The sequence below is a fragment of the Phaethon aethereus genome (assembly GCF_964289735.1).
Source record: "Phaethon aethereus genome assembly, chromosome: 1".
NCBI lineage: Eukaryota > Metazoa > Chordata > Aves > Phaethontiformes > Phaethontidae > Phaethon > Phaethon aethereus.
Genome location: NC_138575.1, coordinates 200,655,557 through 200,677,496, shown reverse-complemented (window position 1 = coordinate 200,677,496; position 21,940 = coordinate 200,655,557). Strand labels below are relative to the sequence as shown.

The window sequence follows — 21,940 nt, the reverse complement described above, 5'->3', positions numbered from 1 at the left end:
GCTGAACAGTCGCCTTTCCTCATAGGAGAGGTGCTCCAATCAAATATGCAAAGGTGTGGCCTCACCAGTGCTGAATAGAGGGGAAGGATCACCTCCCTCAGCCTGCTGGCAGTATTTCATCTAATGCAGCCCAGGATACCATTCATCTGCTTTGCAGCAAGGGCCCACTGCTGGTTCATGTTCAACATCACGTCCACCAGGATCCCCAGATCCTTTTTTGACAAGCTGCTTTCTTGCTGGGTGGGCCCCAACATAAACTGGTGCCTAGGGTTGTTCCTCCCCAGGTGCAAGACTCTGTACTTCTCCTTGTTGAACTTCGTGAGGTTCCTGTCAGCCCATTTCTCCAGCCTGTCAAGGTCCCTCTGGATGACAGCACGACCTTCTGGCATATAAGCCACTCCTCACGGTTTGGTGTCATCTGCAAACATGCTGAGGGTACAGTCTGCCCCATCATTCACATCATTAATGAAGATGTTAAACAGGACTGGAGGCAGTATTGACCCCTGGGTCACTACTGGCCTCCAACTGGACTTTGTGCCACTGATCACATCCCATGGGCTCAGCCATTCGGACAGGTTTCAATCCACCTCACTGCTCATCCATCCTGTACATCAACAGCTTCTCCTTGAGGATCTTACGGAAGACAGTGTCAAAGGCCTTGCTAAAGAAAGAACTTGCTGGTAAAAATGTGTTGGGGAGTTTAGAGTTTTAGGCTGTACAAGAACAAAGTAATAAGCTGCACAGTGCAGTGACTCATCCATGTCATAGTTGTGTGGGTGCCAGTGCACAAAAATCTTGCATGTGCTGCACAGTAGTTAAGAGACGAGATAAAACTTAGCTTAAAGGTTGCAGAATGGGCTATAGAAGCCTTGCTGTTTTCATAATTATTATCTAAATTAGAAACGGTTCAGTTGGACAGTTTTTATCCAAAATTAACCTCTTTTACTAACATACAGACTTCATGGTCTTGAACTTAAAGTTTTCGAGTGGTGACATTCATAGACCATCATGAGTTATTAAAATCATACTGAAAAGGCATTGCTTTTACTTGACAAGTGTAAAGTATGTAAAGAACAGTCCTGTCACCTATAAATAATTGCAAAGATCTTTTCAGAAAATAATATCTTTTCAGTAAATAATATCCATATTATTCAGCAGTCACAGCACTGAGCAGCAGAACATAGATGTATTTGCACTGTTTGGGATGCTTTGAGAAACTCTGGAGGTAATCATATAAAACCTTTCATAGCACTAGACTATCTAGACTATTTGAAAGGTAGATTTGAAAGAAAAGTCTAGTAATGCCTTTTCCTGAGCAAATGTGTAGGATATTCTGAGAAACTCCCCTGCATTTCAGCAGTGGCTTCTTAGAGTTCCCCAGCTTTATATGAAAGATGCCATCATGATCCAGCAACCAGACGAGGCAGGGATGGAACCATTTACGCAGCTCACACAGTGCCATGTGGCACAGGTGTGTAAAGTACAGCCGGGTAGGGAAAGCATGAGCAGTAATTTGTGCAGTAAATGTGGGCAGTAATTAGTAATTAGTTTGTGACATTCTGGTGCTGCAGTTTGTACAACAGTGTTAAAAAACAATGGGTCCTTGGAGAGGCACATGAGAGCCATGTGCCACTGTGCTGGCTGTGAGCCCAGGTTTCCTGCTTCCTGGCTGGTCACCTGGAGGTAACATTTAAGGTATCCCAGCCTGTCCTGTCTGCCTGCCAAGAGCCGTGGGGAGCCCCCACAGCAGCGAAGCAGGTTTCGGGACCAACAGGGTGGCTATCACAAAACCTTCAGAAAGGGTGCCGGGTCGATACCCGACCAGATGCAGGGCATCGGGGGGACGCTGGCTCCTGCCGGGTGTCTTGCCGAGGAACACGCTCCTTTATCTTCGCCTCTTTTGCGAGGACTGTGCGCAGGCCCACAACCCCCTCTGGCCTTCCCGACTGCCAGCAGGCCTGACACCTGGCAAGGGCGCAATCTGAAAAGCTACCCAGCATTGTGTGCCCATAGGGACTGTGGCCACCCCTGCTCTTCAGCTGCTTGGCGCGTCCATCTTTCAAACCGAGGCTGTGGGGTAACTGGGCCGCTGCAGAGCGGGACACCCTCGGCCATTTGGCACCAACAGCCTAGGCCGGGGCCCGCAGCCCCTGCTGCCCAGCACGTTACTGTCGCTTTAAGGGCCGGCGGGCGGGGCGGTGGCGGCGCTGTCCCGTGGTGCATCGCGGCGGGCGCGCGTAGGGAGTGTGGCTGGTGGCCGCGCGCTCGCTGCTGCCGCTCGGTTCGAAGTTGGCGCCGGGCGTGATGCGGCGCTGAGGAGGCCGCCGCCGCTCACCCCGCAGAGGCCGCCGCCACCGCCGCCCTCCCCGGCCCGCGCCGCTGGGGCCCGCTGCCGTCTCCCAGCCCCGCTCTCCGGCCGTTGCCGCCGCTGCCGCCATGTCTGCGGGCTTCTCCTTCGGCGCGGGGACCCTGGGCTCCGCAGCGGCCGCCGCCGCCGGAGCGGGAGGAGGAGGCGGGGGCGGGGGCTTTTCCTTCGGAGCCGCCACGCCGAGGTAATGCGGCGCCCCCCGCTCCGGTTTGGCCCGGCCTGGCGCTGCCCGCGGGCCCCCGCCCCCGACCCCCGCGGCCCGGCCCGCCACCGAAGCCGCCGTCGCTCCGCGGGCCTGGCGTGGGCCAGGGCGGCCGCGGCGGGCCAGGCCCGGGCGGCACGCGTGTTCGTGTGTGAATGAATGCTGGTGGGGAGGACGCGCAGACCCCGAGCAGCATGCCTGTGCGCCTCTGCTGTTGTCCCGGAGGGGCCGGAGCTCCGGCACTCTTGGCCAAAAGGGCCCTTGGTACGCGGATGCCCGCCGCGCACCATGTCTGCCCCGGCGCGCAGGGGGTGGGGGTGCCCTTCCTGCCTCATCTGCTTCACGGCCTGCTTCGTAAATATAGACGTAGGGATCAGTCTGTTCGGCAGCTAATAACAAAGGGAGGTGCCCTTCTAATTTTGCTTTACTTTGGCCTTGTCGGAGCAGAGTGTCTCCCTTCACGGTTACCTCTAACGTTCTGAACGTGGAATGTGAATCATGCGTCTGCGGCAGGGAGCTCGTTGGTGTCAGAGCCCAAATGTTTGGTGTTCAAACGTAGAATTCCTTTTTTTTTTTTTTTTTTTAGTTTGGGTGCAACCTTATCTTTTCTGACACAGATAACCTTGCATTTGGTGTGTACTGTCTTGGAGTAGAAAGAGAACTTTGCTGTGCTTTGTTGTGTGTGTGGCACACTGCAGGCTCTGTACCAAAAACATTATTAGTATTTAGGTTTCTTAGAATAATACATGTTTGTTGTTGCTGGGTGTTTTTTTTCACTTTTTTGTTTCTTTGCACACAACTGGACTAGCAGAGATTGTTTTTTCTGACCTGGTTGTTATTACGCCTCTGAATATGAGGGCTGTTGTAGTGGAGCTCTGCATCAGAGTTTTTCCCAAATCTAATCAGGCTAAATTGATCACTGTAATGTAAACTAAATGGGCAGGATGGAGGAACTCGAGGGAACTTCACCTGAAGCAGATATATTTGAAAATATTTATCTGTCAGAATTGTCAGAAATTAGCAGTCTGAGGGGAAGGGAACAGAGCTGGATCTGAAAGAATATCTCTGGATTAAATCGCAGTATTGCTTTTTGCAAGCCCATTTGAAAGCGAACAAGTTTTCTGAGTTTCTTCTAATACTCTTAATTTTGTGGTCATGACAAATTGATGACATTCTCATGTTACCTGTGCTTGGGTGTTTTTGTTTCTGATTTTTGGGTGTTTGGTTTTTTTTAACTCCTACAGTGAGGCTTATATGGAGTTGGTAAAGAACTTCAGTTTCTTTTGCTTCATGTCTGTTTCATGCAGGTTTCCTGTGATTAAAATGAGCAAATTAAAATAATATTTGTTTATTCAAAAACATTCTTCTTTAATGTACTGCCTGAAATGAGGAAAACTTTTGTCTTGCTGATCTGCACTTGTTAAAAACAGCCTATTGAACTTAAATATCTTTTTTGGGGGGTTTTGCTGTTCTAACTGGCTTTTTAATCTCTTAAAAATAATAAGTAAAAGTTTTAATGGGTGCTAATTAATAGGATATGGTATTTGCATTTTAGTTAGGTATTTATTCTTATAAACAGGATGAGTCTTCAGGGACTAGCTATTGATCAAGTATCACAGAGGAAGAGGCCTTTTTACTGCCTGGTGATTGGTGAAAGAATCTTGAGAATCCCTATGAGATGGTTTGCTTGAGAACATGTTTGAGACTATAAGAAGCAGCAGCTGTTCTTCTGAGCTGGGTCTAAGACAACATTGCCAGGTGTGGTGAGAAAAGGGGCTTTATTGTGTAGACCAAGCATAAGTATTATTCATCAGTGTGACCAATCAAAGATTATATTCTGGTGGCCCAAAGCCTGCTTAATTCCTGCATTGCACCAATAGCTGTTCAGGTACTTACGCTCATTCTTTTTGTTAATTGATGTTCTCTATACTATGCTTTAGCCAGGTGCCGTGCTTTGTTCTAAAATTATAGTTAAGACCTGACTTCAGTGACCAGAGCTCTCTTCCTTCTATCTGTGGGGAGTAGATAGTCTTTCTGGCATATGCTTTCTCCTGCTAGTGAGAAAGCTGCCATTGCTTTATTTCTACATTTTGTTTTCTTTCTACCTTAAAAAAACCAAACAAAATACCACTTCATTATATTTGGGGTTTTTTTGTCCTATACTGCTGAATTGCTTATTTTGTACCTTAGCTTTCTTCTACTGGAATGCTGAAACAAGGAGGATTTTCACAGATGAATCATCTTCATACTGGAAAAAGATGGGAAGTGTAAACCCTTGACTAGTGAGAGAAGCACCATGTTGTATGTTTAACTTTAGAAACAGTTAGGTCATGGTGCTATAGTTTGGTACGTTGAAATTTTGGAAGCAAAGCAAGCTGAAATGCTTTTGCTCCTGTGGATTTGGACAGTTAGTGGGTCTGTGTCCTTCTAAACTTCTTGGCCACTCTGCTTCTTGAATTACTTTAAGAGTCTTGCACCTAGATTTTGAACTTGCAGCCAACTTTTGCTGGGCTTGCCACGATCAGTTTTGTAGATATTTTGAAAACTTAAAATCATAGAATAGTTTGGGTTGGAAGGAACCTTTAAAGGTCATCTAGTGTGAAAACTAATTACAGGGTTTTTTTAAGGATTTACTTTTGTGTTTAATTTATTACGCCTAGGAGCTGCCTTCACAGAAATAGAGAGGAAATAAGGGAACAATGAGAGAATACTGTACACCTGAAATATAAAATACTTCTTGACAACTGAGGTCAAAATTGCATTTCGTTTCAGTGCTGCCGTTGTACTTAACACAAAATGTTGTTTAACATAGAGAAAACTTAGTTTCTAAAAAGGCTTACAAATGGGAGCAGGAAGTTGCTACAAATAAATTATTCACCTCATCTTTCCTCAATTTAAGAACAAAATTTTTTAAATTGTGGAATCATCTGGCTGCTATTACCTGTAATTACATTGTTTAGATAATAATGATTATTGTATTCCCCGTATTTTGTACAGTAACTTAGTGCATTCTCGGCTAAACATGAAGCCTGTTCTCCATTTGTCATGAAACTTTTTAAATTTATTTTGGGTAGTTACAGATTTTAAAAGCTTAATTTTCCTGGTGATGACTTATCTCTGGTTCTCTCTTTCTTCTTTCTTCCCCTTCATCTGTAAAAATAGCTCTGGAAGTTTATCTCTAACTTTTGGATGTATACAGTCAGAAAAGAAAGTGTTGCAGGTATGCATCCTCTATGGTTTGCACCTGTGGGGAAGGATAGTATTTTGGTTAGAAAATGAATTAATGCATCAGAGTGCGTTGGTGGTAAGAGGGCAAAGTTGTGCTGTTGATATGAACGCTTGTGTGTCTCTGCTTATCACTTTAGAATGAAATAAAGCAACACTGGTTGAGGTTTCTGGTCAGAGGTATCTAACTGGACTTGTAACCTGCTCTGAAAATATGTTCTTGCAGGTTTGTTGTCATCTTTGTGCTGCCTCTAGCATTTGTTCTGCCATTTCAGTAGTTCATGGAGAATAATTAGAACTAACAAGATGATCTACCAGAGAAGTTCAAATTTCTTGTAAGATGTATCAGCTCAGCAAGGAGTTGAACAAATACTGGAGTCAGTGTCAGGGAAGCAGTAGGAGTTATGGAGCTGTAGAAGGAAAGAGGGAGATAGGCTTCGTCTTCTGTTTGGTGTCAGTGAGCTTGGACTCTGTCTTGTCCAGCTGCACTGTGTATGGTTCGGGGAAAATGAATGATGGCATGAGAAAGAAACTGAAATAAGGGGTGCTGGTGGATTTTTTTATTTTGAAAAATAATTATTGCTAATAGTCTAATTTTGTAATAGCTCAACAGGAGGACTTAATTTTGGAACTCTGGGCTCTTCCACTGCTACAGCAACTACATCAGCTCCTTCAGTGGGATTTGGGAGTGGACTTTTTGGATCAAAACCAACCACTGGCTTTACACTAGGAGGCACCAGTACAGGTAGAAAAAAATTTCTTGTACAGCAGAAATTTGAATCCACAGTGAAGTATATCATGTACACAAAAAAAAGGTCATCATAATGTGCCTACTTCTTTCTACAGAAGTTCTGTAGCTCAGAATATTACTTACATAGTTTTGTGAAAGTCTTCATTGGACAGTTTAAAAAGGTCATTCACTGCAAATTATGCAGTACCAATGCTGCAGAAACAAATGCAGTTATTAGAAAACTGTGCCTGGGCCTATGTGTAAATTGTTCCATAATTTGAATCCTGATGTTTTCTAGAAATCCAGCTCTTCATCCAGGATGCTCAAAATTATGATTTAAGATTGAGGTATATTTTGATCTGAAATGTATTTAAAAGCCTTGTGAGATTGTTAGTATATTTGTAATGTGATATTTGTAATCCTGCAATAGTAAACATGTCTGGGTTTGTTTGGGGTTTTTTAATGGTAGCAATGTGCATGAAGAAATTTATCAATAATTTTCTTAGGTCTCTAATTCAGCCTATGAACATACAGATTCTTATAGGAGTTTTGGAGTGCAAAATAGTAAGACTTTTCTGACTGGAGGCATTTTTTTTTTTTTCAGCCATCATGCAGATACAACTTAATGAATTTTACTTTGGCTCCAGTATTGCTGGACAAAATGGTCTTTTTTTTTTCTTGTACATTTGTATGAGTAGGTAGGGGAAGTTCTAAGAACCAATCTACTAGATACAAATTCAACAGTAGACTGAAAGCCTGTATTACTGTGTCTACATTGGGGTGATTTCTTTTAGCTCTCAATGATTCTTACCTTCTAATCAGATGTTATTTAAAATGTGAAATGGCATAGCACTGTGTTCAAAATAATATCTTTAAATTACCATTGGGGCAGAAACCCTAAACCAAAATGCAGGATTTTACAAAGACTTTGGACTCCATAATCCTCTTCATTATACTGTAAATCTGCTTTTACGTACTAATGTTATATACTGCTATATGGCTGGAAAAAATACTTGATAGAATTACTAGTTTCCCTATTTTTGTTTACCTTCATTTGTTTGAAATTTCAAACAATTTGCTATACTGCTATGTTAACATCAGCTTCACTGTTGGCAGATTATTATAAAGAAAAATGATGGGTTTTGAAGTCAGTTATGCTTTGATTTGTTCTGCTGGTGCTTACAAATACTGTTTTCTCTGTTTATATTTTGCTTTCAACATATTAAAGAAAAAACTTGTATAATAGTCTACATATTGTCTCGCAATGTTGCGTTATGTCAGTGGTTTTTTTTCATGTTTCTTACTGTCATAACTGCTCTGTGGTCTTCAATTAGTATTCTTATTCTGTTTGTTTTCATTCTTAAAGCAGGAACAGCAACAACTATTGCTACAGGACTGACACTAGGTAAGGACTGAATTTGGACTTTGATGTTACACAGAAAAAACCACAGATCTTTCTTGTAATGTAGAAAGTTAGTGGTCATATGTGAGCTTTTTTCCTGTTACTAATTGCAGTCTGCTTTGCAGCCCAAATGTTAAGGCTCCAAACCAGACTGGAGCCCTGCAGTTCTGGGTGCTGTTACTTGTTGTTAAAGGATTATTGCATTCCTGTACAACAGTGACAGTGGCCATAGGCCGTAGTGAAAAGTTAGACTCTGTATTTCTGTCCCCCTAACGAGTTTCATCCTTCAGCAGAGGGGAGGTGGAATATGTTGTCAAAGAATTCTTCATACAGTTTCCTGCTCTAAGAAACTTTGTGTGAACAGGTCTGGAAATTACCTCTTTTAGAAGAATAAAGAGGGTTGAACTGTGAATGGACCTTGGGAATTTTTTAGTTTTGTTTCTCTGATGCATCTTTAGTGACTATTTTTCAACTGTCATTAGAAATACAGGAATATGTGTGTAGTTGTGGTTTGTTTTTTTTTCCCCTTTTTTAAACACCGGCAACTGAGGTCTGAGGAGCAACTGAGCTTGAGTATCACAAATGCTGGGGGGTGGTGCTGCAGGACAGACTGCAGTCCAAGAATGTAGGAAGCCATACTGTGAATAAATAGGAAAAAATAGTGTCGGATGAAGAAGCAAAGGAAATAGGCAGAAGAAGAGAGGAGCAGCAGCTAACCCAGAACAGACTGTGTAATGCATAATCATATGTGGCAGTCGGTACTATGCAGGTCAACTTTAATTCTTTTCAATAGCTGAATGAAATTATTTCATCCAAAACAGACACACAGCAGTTACTGAGAATACCAAATATGTGTTTCTTATGCATGCCATTGAGGTTTGTGTATGTATATGCACACTCCTCCTTTACTTCAGCATATGGAATCTAGAATGTAAAATGTATTCTTACCATGAAAACAGCAGGAAGTGGAAACTTTATTTGCTTTACTTCAGAGTGTTCAAAAGCAAAGTTTGAGCGTCCTGTTTACAAATTAAGAGGATATGTGTGTTCATTTTGGTATGCACATCCAACTGAGAATTTTTAGTCTGTATTTTGGGCGGTGTTGTTTATAGCTCCATTTACCAATATTTGGCTCACCTATTAGATGCTCGTGGTAGAAGCGCTTTTTTTAAACCTTTTTTTTTGCTTTACCACTAAATGTAATTGCTAGCCCATGATTAAAGCCCATTGGATCACTATGAATTATGGAGAAAAAATGTCTGTGCAATTAATGTAAGCCTTTGGAATTTATCTGAATGTGCTATGGGAATATTTTACTTGATGCAAGTGATCTTGCATGCTGTAGTGCTCACGATGGTTAAATGACAATAGTTCAGGAGAGAAGGTGAATTGACCATTCTCAGACAGAATGTTCTAAGAGTCATAATTGTGTTTGGGTTTCTTTTAGGCACGCCTGTCACCACATCAGCAGCTACCACAGGCTTTAGTTTAGGTTTCAACAAACCTGCAGGTTCAGCCACGCCATTTGCTTTACCTGTTACTTCTACCTCAGCGGGTGGCCTATCATTGTCATCTGCTCTTACATCAACTCCCGCAGCAGGTAGGAAAATGTTTAGGGGGTTTGGGGTTTGTTTGGGGTTTTTGTTTGTTTTTGTTTAACAATAAAACTTTAAAAACAGTTCTACACTCTATATTTTTCTAGTATTTACATAGTTTTAAGGCACTTTAATAAGAAGGTTCACTGCACTTCACTAGTTCTAAATCTGGGTACATTAATACAGATAGATTTATGGGCACTATACCATGTGATACAGGCAGCATATAATATAAGTCATTAGAAATGTAGCAAGAGCTGATTCATCATGTGAAATCACTATTTTTGTTGTTGTTAACCCCACTGAAGGTTGAAAGCTTCCTACGTGGGCAGTTGAAAAGTTTGGAAAATGTCTACCTTCTGTAGATCGCCTGAAGTGATTAAGTAGTGGAAACAAGATTTTTCCAGTGTAGTTCTCATAGATACCTGCCATCATATTTAACTCAGCTAAACTGCACTATGCATGATGATGATTGACTGGAGTTCATTTTTCTTAACCTTAGGAGTCTGCATTTGAGCTCAGCTATTTGTGCTCTGTGCGTTGTCTCTTTGTGCCTATGTTTTTTCTCAATTCTTCCCAATTCTACCAAAAGCTGGGGTGCTTATTTCCAGAAGAAGGCTTAAACTGCCAAGGAAATGTCCTTGTATCATCTGTCTTATGTAAATGATTTTAAAGTTTAACATAAAACATTGACATTTCAGCATTTTAATATAAAGAGTCAATAGTGCTCATTATATCCATTATGCTGTAAAATGAGTTCTGTTCCAGGTGTTAGATTCTCTAGTGTTCTGGGGGACTCCCAAAAATTTTACATAGTTGCAGGTAAATACGGACTAATCAGAATTATGACATTATAGGACAAAATAACATGTAATTCAAAAGTCTCTATGGCTTTGTTTGGAAAATCTGCAGGAAATAAAAACAACAATGGACTTTATTATCCAATTATGATAAAGATGGTGTTCAGATCTTTCAGTTATTTCAGATTGTCTATGATGTATCTGAATACAGTGTCTGCATGAAGCTGCCTTGCTTTCTTTGCAGGAACTACTGGCTTTACATTAAATTTGGGTGGCACAACTGCTCCGACTACAACTGCTTCCACAGGCCTTTCCTTAGGAGGAGCCTTAGCAGGTTTAGGAGGTTCACTCTTCCAGAATACAAGCACAGCAGCAACAGGTGAAAGTTATTTTAGTTTTTTCTCCTTCTGTCTCAAAATATTGAAACTTAATGTCTGTTTGTATAAATTCATAATGTAAGATTTAGTTTATATAAAATCTTAACACTGTGAAAGTGTAATTTTTAACAGTTACAGTTAAGAACAGTGTTGCTAAGCATGGACAGTAAAAATGAAATCTGAAATCATTGGCTGCTTTCTCGTTCTTAAATGCACTTGTACTTTTTTTTTTAAATGAAAACAGAAGGAAATCTTTGTCATCACCATAATTGACTCAAGGAAGTTGACCATAAATGGGAGAGGGCAATGATGTACAAGTATCTCCTTTAGCTGTGGAGAAGTTGAATGCTTCTTATTTTGGTGGCTTTTGGTCTGAATTAAATCTTTTAATTGTTAGTGTTGTTCTTTCACAGCTTCTTTCAGCTCTAGGGGAAAAATTTGTTGTGCTGTGTTGTAGTCTTGGTAACACTGCTCTTAAACTCTAAATGAAACAGAAAGATACTTAAGATGCTGATAAGTTAGCTGTCTAATTAGTTACCTAGTAATGTGAAGAAATTACATTAAAAAGTTGCATACAGTTGTATGAAACTCCATGCAATCTGCTTTCTTCTGTGTTTTACATATTTTTAAATCCAAATGTAGTAACTGGACACTGAAACTGCAAGCAAGATTATATGTGCTTTTAGTTTAAAATCAGTGTTAATTATCAACACTAAAGTGCAGAAATTCCATTTGGGTATCTTGTAGGACTTGGACAGAATGCTTTGAGTTTGACTCTGGGGACAACTGCGGCTCCTTCAACTACTGCCAATGAAGGTCTTGGTGGCATTGATTTTAGTAGCTCTTCAGACAAAAAAAGTAAGTTTTGTTTTAAAACTAATAATTTTTTTATTGAGAAAATTATCAGAGCACTATAGCAATGATAATATTTCGTTGTGTTAGGAGCATGGAATTAAAGCGGACAACTTCAACTCCCCCTGCCCCCCCTCTTCAGTTATTTCATTCTTTGGTATTGTGCTTGTATAGAAGAATAAGATTTTGGTTGAAAATGTAATGTAAATTTATTTAAAATAAGTATAAGCCAATTTCATACCTGAGAACCAGTATCTAAACCCTTTAGCTTTTCAGGGGTGAAGACTCATACAACCGTTTGCTGGAAAGCCATGGCAGATTTTTGGCCAGCTATGTCAAATAGCCACTAGAGGGAGGAGCAGAGCTATGTTTAAGTAATGCATTGCAAATACGAAGAGTACTCGTTTGAAACCAGCGCTCTCCAGCTGTAACAAATCTTAGACTTGGTTTCCTTTTTCGAAAGGCTGCACAATAAAAATATCTTATTTTTAGCTCTCTTTCTTCCAAGCTGTATTTCTGGTGGTGCGTAGTTTGATCTGATACATTCTATCAGGTTGTCAAAACCAGTTAGAAAAATTTTACGTTGTGGTAGCTTTAAATTACTTAAGTAAGGGAATATTGAGCATTGAGATATGGATACTTATTAATTTGTCTTGTTTTTATACTTCTAAAGTAAGCTTAACTGAAGCTGGTTGTAAAATGTGCATTTTCTCTGGGGAATCAATACTGCTAATTTAATCTTTTGACTCCATTCAGGAGACAAATTTTAAATTAGGTATACCAATAGCTAAAGAGAAGGAACTATAGAAACTGTATGAAACTATCTTTACAGAGTAACATAAGTTGTGGAGACATAGTTCTTCATACTCGTAGAAGAGATGGCATACTGACTGTCCAAACTGGAGTGCTCTTCATGATATTGATTGGTTTTGGAGTTTATTACTGGAACTGGGAGTGATGAAAAAACCCTCCAGTTTCTAGGTTCTTACGGGATTTCCATTACTATAATATTAGGAGATCACAACGCTTCCATCATATACAAGTATCTTAAAATGAGGACCAGAGAACCACAGGCTCAGTCTACTTCAGTCTGACATCTCTCACCATTGTTTTACCCAGCTCTTAGGGTGGAAACTTGAATGAGTACTTGAATTCCCCCCGTGTTGCATAGTGGAACTGCGGGAGTTGTACTATCGCTGTCAGGATGATAAGCAGAGATCCCTTACATAAGCAATGTGAGGTGTCGAAGACAACTGTTTTTTGAGTTTTCTTAATTTAGGTTTTAATTTAGGAGTGTTTCCTGTAATGGATAGTGCTAGCTTAAGCGACCCAGACAAATCTGTGTCCTGCTACTCAGTTCTGTCAGTACAATTGTTTATACTGCTATATGAGGAACTCTGTTAAGGTTTGATGGTGGTGGGTTTATGGTTTTGAGGTTTTTATTTCTTTTGCTTCCTGAAGAAAATGAAGGAGATGTGGCTACCAAAGAAAAGTGCCCAAGGAATCCCAGGACAGATGGGGTCTAGCACCTGTGTTCTCTTCTCTGGAATTGGTTATAAAAGCTTTTCCTTCTGGAGACTGGAGACTGAAGACTGATTGTCTAATTAATTTCTTTAAAATATGGCTGCAGGAAAAGAAGCTGTTCTAAGAATACATATTTTCCTCATGTATTACTAAAAAAAAGTAAATAATGTGAAAACCGGAGCACTCACTTGCCCAGAAAGTTGCAAAATCTGATTTCAAATCTGTATCTTTACTTTGTAAGTATTGTTCTGACATACAGCAAAAAAAAAAAGGTGGCTGGAGAGAAAAAGTAAAGTATGCTCAGTTTTCTGCCTAATTTTTAGGTTAGCAGCAGAGAAAGGAGTCCTAAATTCTGGGGTTTATCCCCTTTTCCATTTTTTCCCTCTTGATTTTATGTAGATCCCCACCCCCCTAACAAAAGTCATAAGGAATGGTTGTGAGACTCCAGGCTTTCTAATGTACTGGATGAGAGAGTCTGCACGCAATTTAAGTAGATGTTGCTTCTAAAAGTAGTAGCTTCTTCTGGCAGGAGCACTGGTTTATGCAGCTTGAAATGTTTGTGGCACTAGCATTACCTGCATAGCTACCTTGTGTCTTGGTGGCATGGAGAGGGAAGTGAGGATGTGAAATGTATCCAGCCGAAGAAGATGAATCCCACTTCTTAGGCTTTCTGAGTGAGTGCTGTTCTTAGACTGCTCTGGTATGGGATGTGATTACTACCCCTATTTCTAGTCATGGCCTGTGTTATGCATGATATTGTTTTCACTGTTACTTAGAGGCATTTGACATCTTGATCCATATTTATGTAGTTTGGAGTGTGTAGATGGTAGGTAAACAATAACATCTTCAATTCTGTAAACCCTCATTCATTACTGGATTTAATGCAATAGCAGAATTCTTAAGGAAGTTCAATGGGCAAACCTTCATTACCTTTGTATTTGAGAGGAGACTGCTATTGCTGAATTTAAACACTTGAATGTTCTGTGGGCACAAGTCTGAGTTGTGGTTGCATAAGCAGGAACAGATTTCTTATGCAACTGCAGTGTTTATGCATTTGTAGTGACTTGTATAGTGACACAAGATGTTTTGACAATACTCTCTGTGCCAAGAAATTAGCACCTCAACTGTTGAACCATTGTTCTTGAAAAGATACTCATCTGTGAAGAGGGAGTAAATTAAACGCTTTTCTCTTATGGCTAGCCTAGTCTGTTCCTCTTATCAAGAGAAATCAAGCAGATTGCAGTCATTAGTTCTTCCCTAAAATGTGATTAAGATTGTCTTGTTTGTTCTTCAAAGCTTTATTTCTGACTTACAGTTTTTATTTTCTAGATGACAAAACAGGAACAAGGCCAGAGTAAGTGTCAAATTTTCTTTGTGTTCCATGTCTTATTAGAAAACAGCTAAACTAAATATATTGGCTTTCCTACTACTTCAGTCTTGAAAAAGGTATAAATGTAAATAACCAACTTTTGCAATATGGCCAATTTAGTAATGATGGTTCATAATTTTAAACACTGCAATTTTCCCATCAAATGCAATACTTACAGCTTATCTGGCATCTGCTATAGACTGATTATGTGGTCTGAAAAATGGTTTCTGCAAATGTGTACAATGCTTACACCACAGGCTTGGACCCTGACATAGTGTCTGTATGCCTTAATCCAAATCATTCCTAGTTGCGGCATATATGCAATGAGTGCAAAGCTGTGTAGTCAGTCACTTGAGCATTTTCATGATATTTAATAGTCCTACAAAAATGTTTGGCAGTATTAAAGCACCATCTAAACATCCTTTGTCTCTTGTAGAGATAGCAAAGCACTAAAGGATGAAAATTTACCTCCAGTAATCTGTCAAGATGTAGAAAATCTACAGTAAGTAGTGTTTTTTATTTATGATAGTTGATTAACTGAAGTATTGTATGCTGTTGATGGTCTGTGACAAAAACACCCTATTGCAGACTGCACGCAGGATAACTTACTAGCCCAAGGCCTTTTGACAGGTTAACCTTGGGAACAGAGTAGATGGATAGTTTAGTAGATGCAGCCTTAGGTTGATTTTTTTTCAGCTGCACTTTTCCGTGCTTTTACACAAGTGGGCATGCCCAACAAATATGCTCTTAGAATCTGATCCATCTATCCCAGAGAGTATTAAGCCTGTTGCACATACACAGTAAGCACTGAACCTTATGTTCATATTGCTATGTATTGTGGGACTCTGTGGAATAGAGAACTGCAAAAGAGCCTTCCCTCAGGCAGGAAGGAGGCAGGTTGTAGACAAGTCAAAGAGGCTGTATGTCACTGTATTTGTGAGTTCAAAGTAGTAATCATGTTTACATAGATACTATATATTACTTTATATATGAAATAATTTATATATATCTTCGTTTGTCAGGGGTTGGCATTACATGTTTAAACACTTGCTATTGAATTTGGGGGAGGTTTGTTTTTTTTTTTTTACAGTATTAACATGCTAGGACTTAAGGCTATGCTATACAGTAGTTTTACTGTTCAGTACTTGATTTTGGAAAAATTAATAGTTAATTAAATAATGTGACTGAGAGGTAAACAGTTGCCTACTTCAGGTTCAATATGTTTCTTTCCTCCCACCCTCTTTTTCCCTTCCTCAGGAAATTTGTGAAAGAACAAAAACAAGTTCAGGAAGAAATTAGTAGAATGTCCTCTAAAGCAATGCTTAAAGTACAAGAAGACATTAAAGCTTTGAAACAACTTCTGTCTGTAGTTGCCAGTGGATTACAGAGAAACACTCTTAATATTGACAAGCTGAAAGTGGAAACTGCACAGGTATAACTGAATATAAGTTTTGTTACGTAGAGTTTGTATGTTGATTATTTCATACAGGGTAACTAGCCTTCTTTATCAGTTAACATGTGTCCAAACTAAAACAGTTGTAAACAAAGTGGAAAAATTTAATCCTTTCTAATCTATTTGAAATTACTGCGGGAGACTGAAACCTGTGATGTCAGTATTTTCAGAAGAGTACAGGAGCAATAAAATGACCTTTATTCAGGAACGCACTCCTGTATAGGAAGGGCAACAGAAGGGAATGTGTGTCCCCTTTAGTTCAGTTTCAGTTATATATTCAGCTGCTAGTGAAGACATATTGGTAACAACATGCTGGACTCTGCATGAAATGCGAGTATGTTTTCTTCTGATGTCATGGGTGATTTTTTTTTTAACAGTCATTTCGGGGACCAAAATATCTTAACTAGCAGTAGTATTCATTTAGTGAACTTGGGTCACAACTCTGTCAACCGGTCTACATCTTAACTGGGCAACCAGTTTGAGCTCAAGTTTCAATGCAAGTGCTTTTCAAGTTAAGTTCTGTACCACTTTTTATTTCATCTGGCATATCAAGGCTGCTTGCTATGTAAGTAAGTGTATTTTATTCTAAAGTAAAAACGTTGATTTTTTTCTGTATCTTGTGACACCAAAAGGAAATACTCTACAGCGGTGCCTTGCCAACAGTTTTCTGTGAAAACAAAAACTTGTTTCTGTTATTCTTATATTTCTGTAATTGATGCAGTTGAGAATAATCACAGAACCAGGCACTGAGAAATTCTTAATGGTGGAGTTATTAGAAAGTATTAAACAGAAGTGTATGCTGTAATTATCATGCATAAAAAGATCATTTCCATAGAAAGAGAGACTTTTTTTTTGAACTAGTTAATATTTTTTTTAAAGGCAAAATCATCCTTCTTGTTCTATTTCTTCACTTCTAGGTGTGTTACTTCCTTGCACTTGACTGCTTTTTTTCCCCTAGTCCTCAATAATGTAACAGGATTTATGAAGTACAATAGAAGTTAGATCTCACTTTTGACAGTTTAGTGCAATATTTTCTCAACTTTTGAGATCTCAATGTGCTTTCAGTATGTGCTGCTGTTTGTTCCTTCCCCAAACTTCTGTGGGTATTTGCAGTTCGCCAACTTTCTGGCAGTCTATTCTTTGAAGAATTTCTGGTCAGATTCTACCGCAGTATTAATTTAAATATATGAAGAAAATATTTTTATGTGAATGAAGGTAGAGTTGTAGCTATTTTTCTTTTTGAACACTTCATACAGAGCCTTATCTTTTATTAATTTTCCCTATCTCTTTAGGAGCTAAAGAATGCAGAAATAGCATTACGAACACAGAAAACTCCTCCTGGTCTCCAGCATGAAAATACAGCCCCAGCAGAGTGAGTTACTGTTATTCATAAAAAATAGTCAATAATATAACTTCGAGAAAAGAATATTCCAGGGAGACCTTATTGAAACCTTCCAGTACTTAGAGGGAGCTTATAAGAAGGATGGGGACAGAATTTTTAGCAGGGCCTGTTGCCATAGGACAAGGGGTAACAGTTTTAAACTAAAAGAGGGTAGATTTAGATTAGATAGAAGGAAGAAATTTTTCACAGTGAGGGTGGTGAGACATTGGCATAGGTTGCCCAGAGAGGCGGTAGGTGCCCCAACCCTGGCAACATTCAAGGTCAGATTGGACAGGGCTCTGAGCAACCTGCTCTAGCTGAAGATGTCCCTGCTCATTGCAGGGGGGGTGGACTAGATGACCTCTAAAGGTCCTTCCAACTCAAACCATTTTGTGATTCTATGAACTTCATATTACAATTTTCTGCTTCTTGCAACATTTGTACTGAATGCTTCATAGAATCAGTGTTTTATTTCTACACTTAATTTATCTTTCTCTCATAGACATGAGAAATACAGTCTTTACTCTCTTTCCACTAGTAGAGGGATGTCAAGAATGTTAAAAATAACTGTTGCAATTAATTAAATGAAAATTGTCAGCTAATACAGATCAGATTAAAAAATAGTGGCAAACTAGTGATGTTCTATAATATAGTTTCATTGTTTTACTCATCTAGCTACTTCAGAATCTTGGTTGAGCAGTTTGAAGTACAGCTGCAGCAATACAGGCAACAAATAGAAGAACTGGAAAATCATCTTGCTACTCAAGCAAATAATTCACACATAACTCCACAAGGTAAATGTTTTAATTTTCATGTTTCTTACATAAAAGTTAAGAAATCTTATACCTATAAGAAAAACTTAGTAATTAATCTCCTCTTTTGTTACTGTTGGCTTTTCGTATTTAATGTACAGAAATAAGTGTTCAGATAGATTCTGCAGTTGTTCAATTTAAAGATTTTTGAATTAAAGGTTAAATTCATAAGGGTTCTTGAGCTTTTTAAGATGGATCCAATTCCTGAGGTACAATTTGTAAGCCTAGTTTGTTTCAACATCCACTGTATCCATCTCCCTTCCTTCAGCATCTAGCTGTTATAAGGCTGATGTCTGACATCTTCTGTCTTGGATTGGGCTGTCTGACCAGACAAATATGAGTGTCTGCTCTGCCAGCTCCAGATCAAAATGGGAATTTTTGCTTAGTTTGGAGCCTGTTGGTATTACCTTCAGCTCTGAATGACTGAGAAAATTCAGTCTTGTTTGCTGCCACATCATTCAATCTTGGAAAAAATCTCTCTGGTCAGTGAATACTGAGGACAGTAGTCTTCTGGTTGGTTACCATTCCTGTGATCACAGACATTTTTGTCTTTTGGACCATTTTGGTACAGGTCCTGCAATAAGCAGTGATTTGAAGTTTATGTCTTTTTATGCCAAAATATACTTGAACATCTTGCCATCACAGGATGGTACCTAGGCTCTGAAGCTTGTATGTCAAAAGCAAGAGAACTGTTTAGACCCTGCTTCCAGAATGAAAGATGTGCTGAATCATGAGGGTCCTGTATCCTTTCCATGTGATCTTCTTGTCTGCCCAGAGTATAAGGGGGATGCCTTCACAGATGTTCCTCAGGCTTTTCCAGCAGTTTCTGCTATAATCTAAAGGTTCCTTGCTTGTGTGGGCAAGGCTCAGTCTGTTGTGCCAGCATGCTCAGACTGTCAGCAGATGATCTAGTGATCTAGTCAACACTGACTATGGTAGAGGCATATGTAGCCTTTACCATACAGGAAAAACTTCCTTTACTATATGGGAAACCATGACCCAGAATGTCTTAAAAATTTGAAACCTCTACTATTAAGTATCAATAAATTGCCTCCAGAGCCTTTGGAAACTTGTGGCCAGTCTTCCTAGATGCCACTGCCTCAGTAACCCTGCAGGTTGGCATGAGATTTATTTCCCAGCTTTTCTTTCCAGAAAGAAATGCAAATTATAATGGATAAATTCCCCTATGGAGAGGCAGACCTTTTCAGTTCAAGAATCATTGTTAGACCTACACATCTTCAAGAACTTGATAGCTACTATTTGCTTTTCAGTAGGTTATATGCATCCTTCAGAGGAAATGCAAAAGCTGATGTTTTGACAGTGAAAGACCACTTCAGCACTTATGTCCTCAATTTTGGTGCATTGTTTCAGTGCTTCTTTCAGAAAAGCATTTTTTGTCAATAGATGCCTAGTTTTCCCAAAACCTTTGCGATTTCCCCTTTAATCCTGAAGTTTTGTATTAGTTGGGTCAGTGCACTGAAAATATTTTCCTATCTGTGTGGGAAATAGGATATTTGAAGTCTAAGACTTTATGTAGGCAAGAAGGTCCCCATTGTGTTTCTCTGTTTATGATATGCTTGTGGGTAGAGCTAGAGTTCCTGTGATGCTTGTTAATCATGTCTTTAAAACGTAAGTAAAGCTTCCATTCTACTGTGCTCTCTTTGGCAAAATCAGTTGAACACTTAACTGTGCTTTAAGTCAGAAAGAGTGGGAAATATATGCAAAAGTAAGAAAATCTGATTTAACTATATTTATGTAAAAATCAGTGAGGTAAAATGTTCCTGTGTAATTAGATTAAGTTAAATAATATTTTTAGCTTTGCTAAATGATAGAATCGTAGGAAACAAATTACCATGTATATAAAAATAAATCTGAGAAAAGAGTACTTTTCAAAATAAAGTTTGAAGCCCATTCAAAAAGTAGTCCATGGGTGACTTGTGTCACTCAATTGCTCCCAAATTCTGTATGTATTATAGACATTAACTTGTTCTCATGCAATTGTTTTTGTGCTTTGTGTTGTATGCATTTTGGGTGGGCTTCTTGCTGCAGTATAAACACTAAATCTTTTCGCCTGGTAGTAAGATCATTGCTTACCAATGTTTTATATGCCTCTTACAGATTTGTCTATGGCTATGCAGAAAATCTATCAAACATTTGTAGCTTTAGCTGCACAACTTCAATCAATACATGAAAATGTAAAGGTATGTTGTATTGATGTGTTACTGTGTATTTAGTGAAAGAACTACAGAGAGTCACTTTTAAAAAACTTATTTCTTCAGGTATTCTTTTTTGTCCTTCTGTTAAATTAACTGCTTTTAAAAATTTTCAAACTGTCCTGGAGAAGTGCTTTGACTAAAAAAGTAACTTTTGTTCAGCTGAAGTTTAATTTGAATTACTTACGGTGATGATAGCAACTGACCATAATCATTTAGGTTACAAAATGTTTTTCCTTCAATGCTTTTTCCTTTTCAATTGTTGATGAATTTTTGAAATGTCTTTTTTTGAGCTCATGGTTGTGTGTTTTGCTTTTTGCCCAATGACCTCTTGGTCTCAAGCAAAGATGATCTAAACCTGCTCTTAACTCGGGTAACAGGAGAAAAAGTAAGCTCTTTCAGCATTTCAAAGAATTTCGGTGAAAATTGTCCTCTGGCTTGCTTAATTTTTTTTCAACCTGGTTTTCATGGAAAGTCATATGTATACGACAAAAAAAAGACCTACTGTGATTAAAAAAAAAAAACTGTGAAAAAATGCTAGTGTAGCAAAGATCCTAGTTAGGCTTGTTTTTTCCATCATGGACTCCAGCTTGAATTTACCATTTACAGTTCTGGACATATTGACAAAATGTCAATGTTCTACAGTCCATAATTTTTCTTGTGATGCTCAGAACCCTTGTTGGTTAGAAAAAAAAGCCTTGGAGAAGAGTACAAGTGTTTGGGTTTGTTTCTAAGTGACTTCCTTAATTGGAATAGCTCTAGTAAATCTTCTGCTTTTTTCCTTCTTAAAGCTTCTTCTGCACAGTATGGCTAGTTCTCTAAACATCTGAAACGTTTTACTTTTCTCAAATAAAATTCAGAAATACTGAGGATCTTGTATGAACTAGATTCCTTGCATTGCAGTCCTTCTGTCAGCATGGATATTCACTGGTTTACAGCTACCTGCCATCAGATACTTGTGCTGCTCTTAACTCCGTTTTGGTACCAGATATATTCTATATCTGCTTTTCCATAATTTTAGCAGCATTACACAAAAAAGTTCCCAAATGTGTTCTGGGCTCTTCACTTCCAAGATCTGAGCGTAGCCTGAACTCATGCAGTGGTCTTTGATGGTACATTTTTGTTGTTCTTCAATGTGAAGAGCTGGATTAGTATGCAGGTATAAGCAATAGTATCTTCAGTACCTTGTCAAGCATGACTGAAAAGGAAAGACTTCAGTTGTTCTTAGGAAATACTACGTTGACTGAAACTAAGGGGTTGGTTTGAGGATTTTTCTTTCTTTTGGGGAATTTTTTTGAGATTTAATCTAGTGGGTGGACATGAAGGCTGATATTTTTGGAAGACACAATCATAAATAAAGCTTCAAAAATCAGAAAAATGAATGTACTGCTTAAGTGGCTCTGTCATTCTGACCATCTGCTTTAGTTTATCAGCTAGCAGAGGAGAGTAAGTTTGAAACTGCTGTCTCTGCCTTATTTGATGGTTGTGATATGGTTTGTGAAGGCAGAGCTGTGACCGCAGTTCGTTCCTTTGGCTGAAATAGGCTTTCTGGTTTGCACATACTTTGATTCAATGGTCCAAAGTTGTAGATAAATATGGCCTGAAACATCTTTGTACAGGGCTAGTTGTTAAATATT

At 39.1% G+C, this 21,940-nt stretch overlaps 1 protein-coding gene across 1 annotated transcript in view; it reads left to right on the top strand.

Annotated features, from left to right (window-relative positions):
* Positions 1 to 2,089: 2,089 nt before the first annotated feature.
* NUP58 (nucleoporin 58) overlaps positions 2,090 to 21,940 on the top strand; it is a gene marked incomplete at its 3' end in the record, with an annotated part of 35,989 nt that continues 16,138 nt past the window's right edge. The window contains exons 1-12 of the mRNA XM_082014377.1: positions 2,090 to 2,552; positions 6,401 to 6,540; positions 7,895 to 7,930; positions 9,375 to 9,527; positions 10,567 to 10,701; positions 11,447 to 11,557; positions 14,405 to 14,429; positions 14,881 to 14,946; positions 15,702 to 15,876; positions 17,190 to 17,269; positions 17,954 to 18,072; positions 20,209 to 20,291. Coding sequence (XP_081870503.1) covers positions 2,437 to 2,552; positions 6,401 to 6,540; positions 7,895 to 7,930; positions 9,375 to 9,527; positions 10,567 to 10,701; positions 11,447 to 11,557; positions 14,405 to 14,429; positions 14,881 to 14,946; positions 15,702 to 15,876; positions 17,190 to 17,269; positions 17,954 to 18,072; positions 20,209 to 20,291 — 1,239 coding nt within the window. The 5' untranslated portion in view covers positions 2,090 to 2,436. The remainder of the gene's footprint in view (positions 2,553 to 6,400; positions 6,541 to 7,894; positions 7,931 to 9,374; positions 9,528 to 10,566; positions 10,702 to 11,446; positions 11,558 to 14,404; positions 14,430 to 14,880; positions 14,947 to 15,701; positions 15,877 to 17,189; positions 17,270 to 17,953; positions 18,073 to 20,208; positions 20,292 to 21,940) is intronic.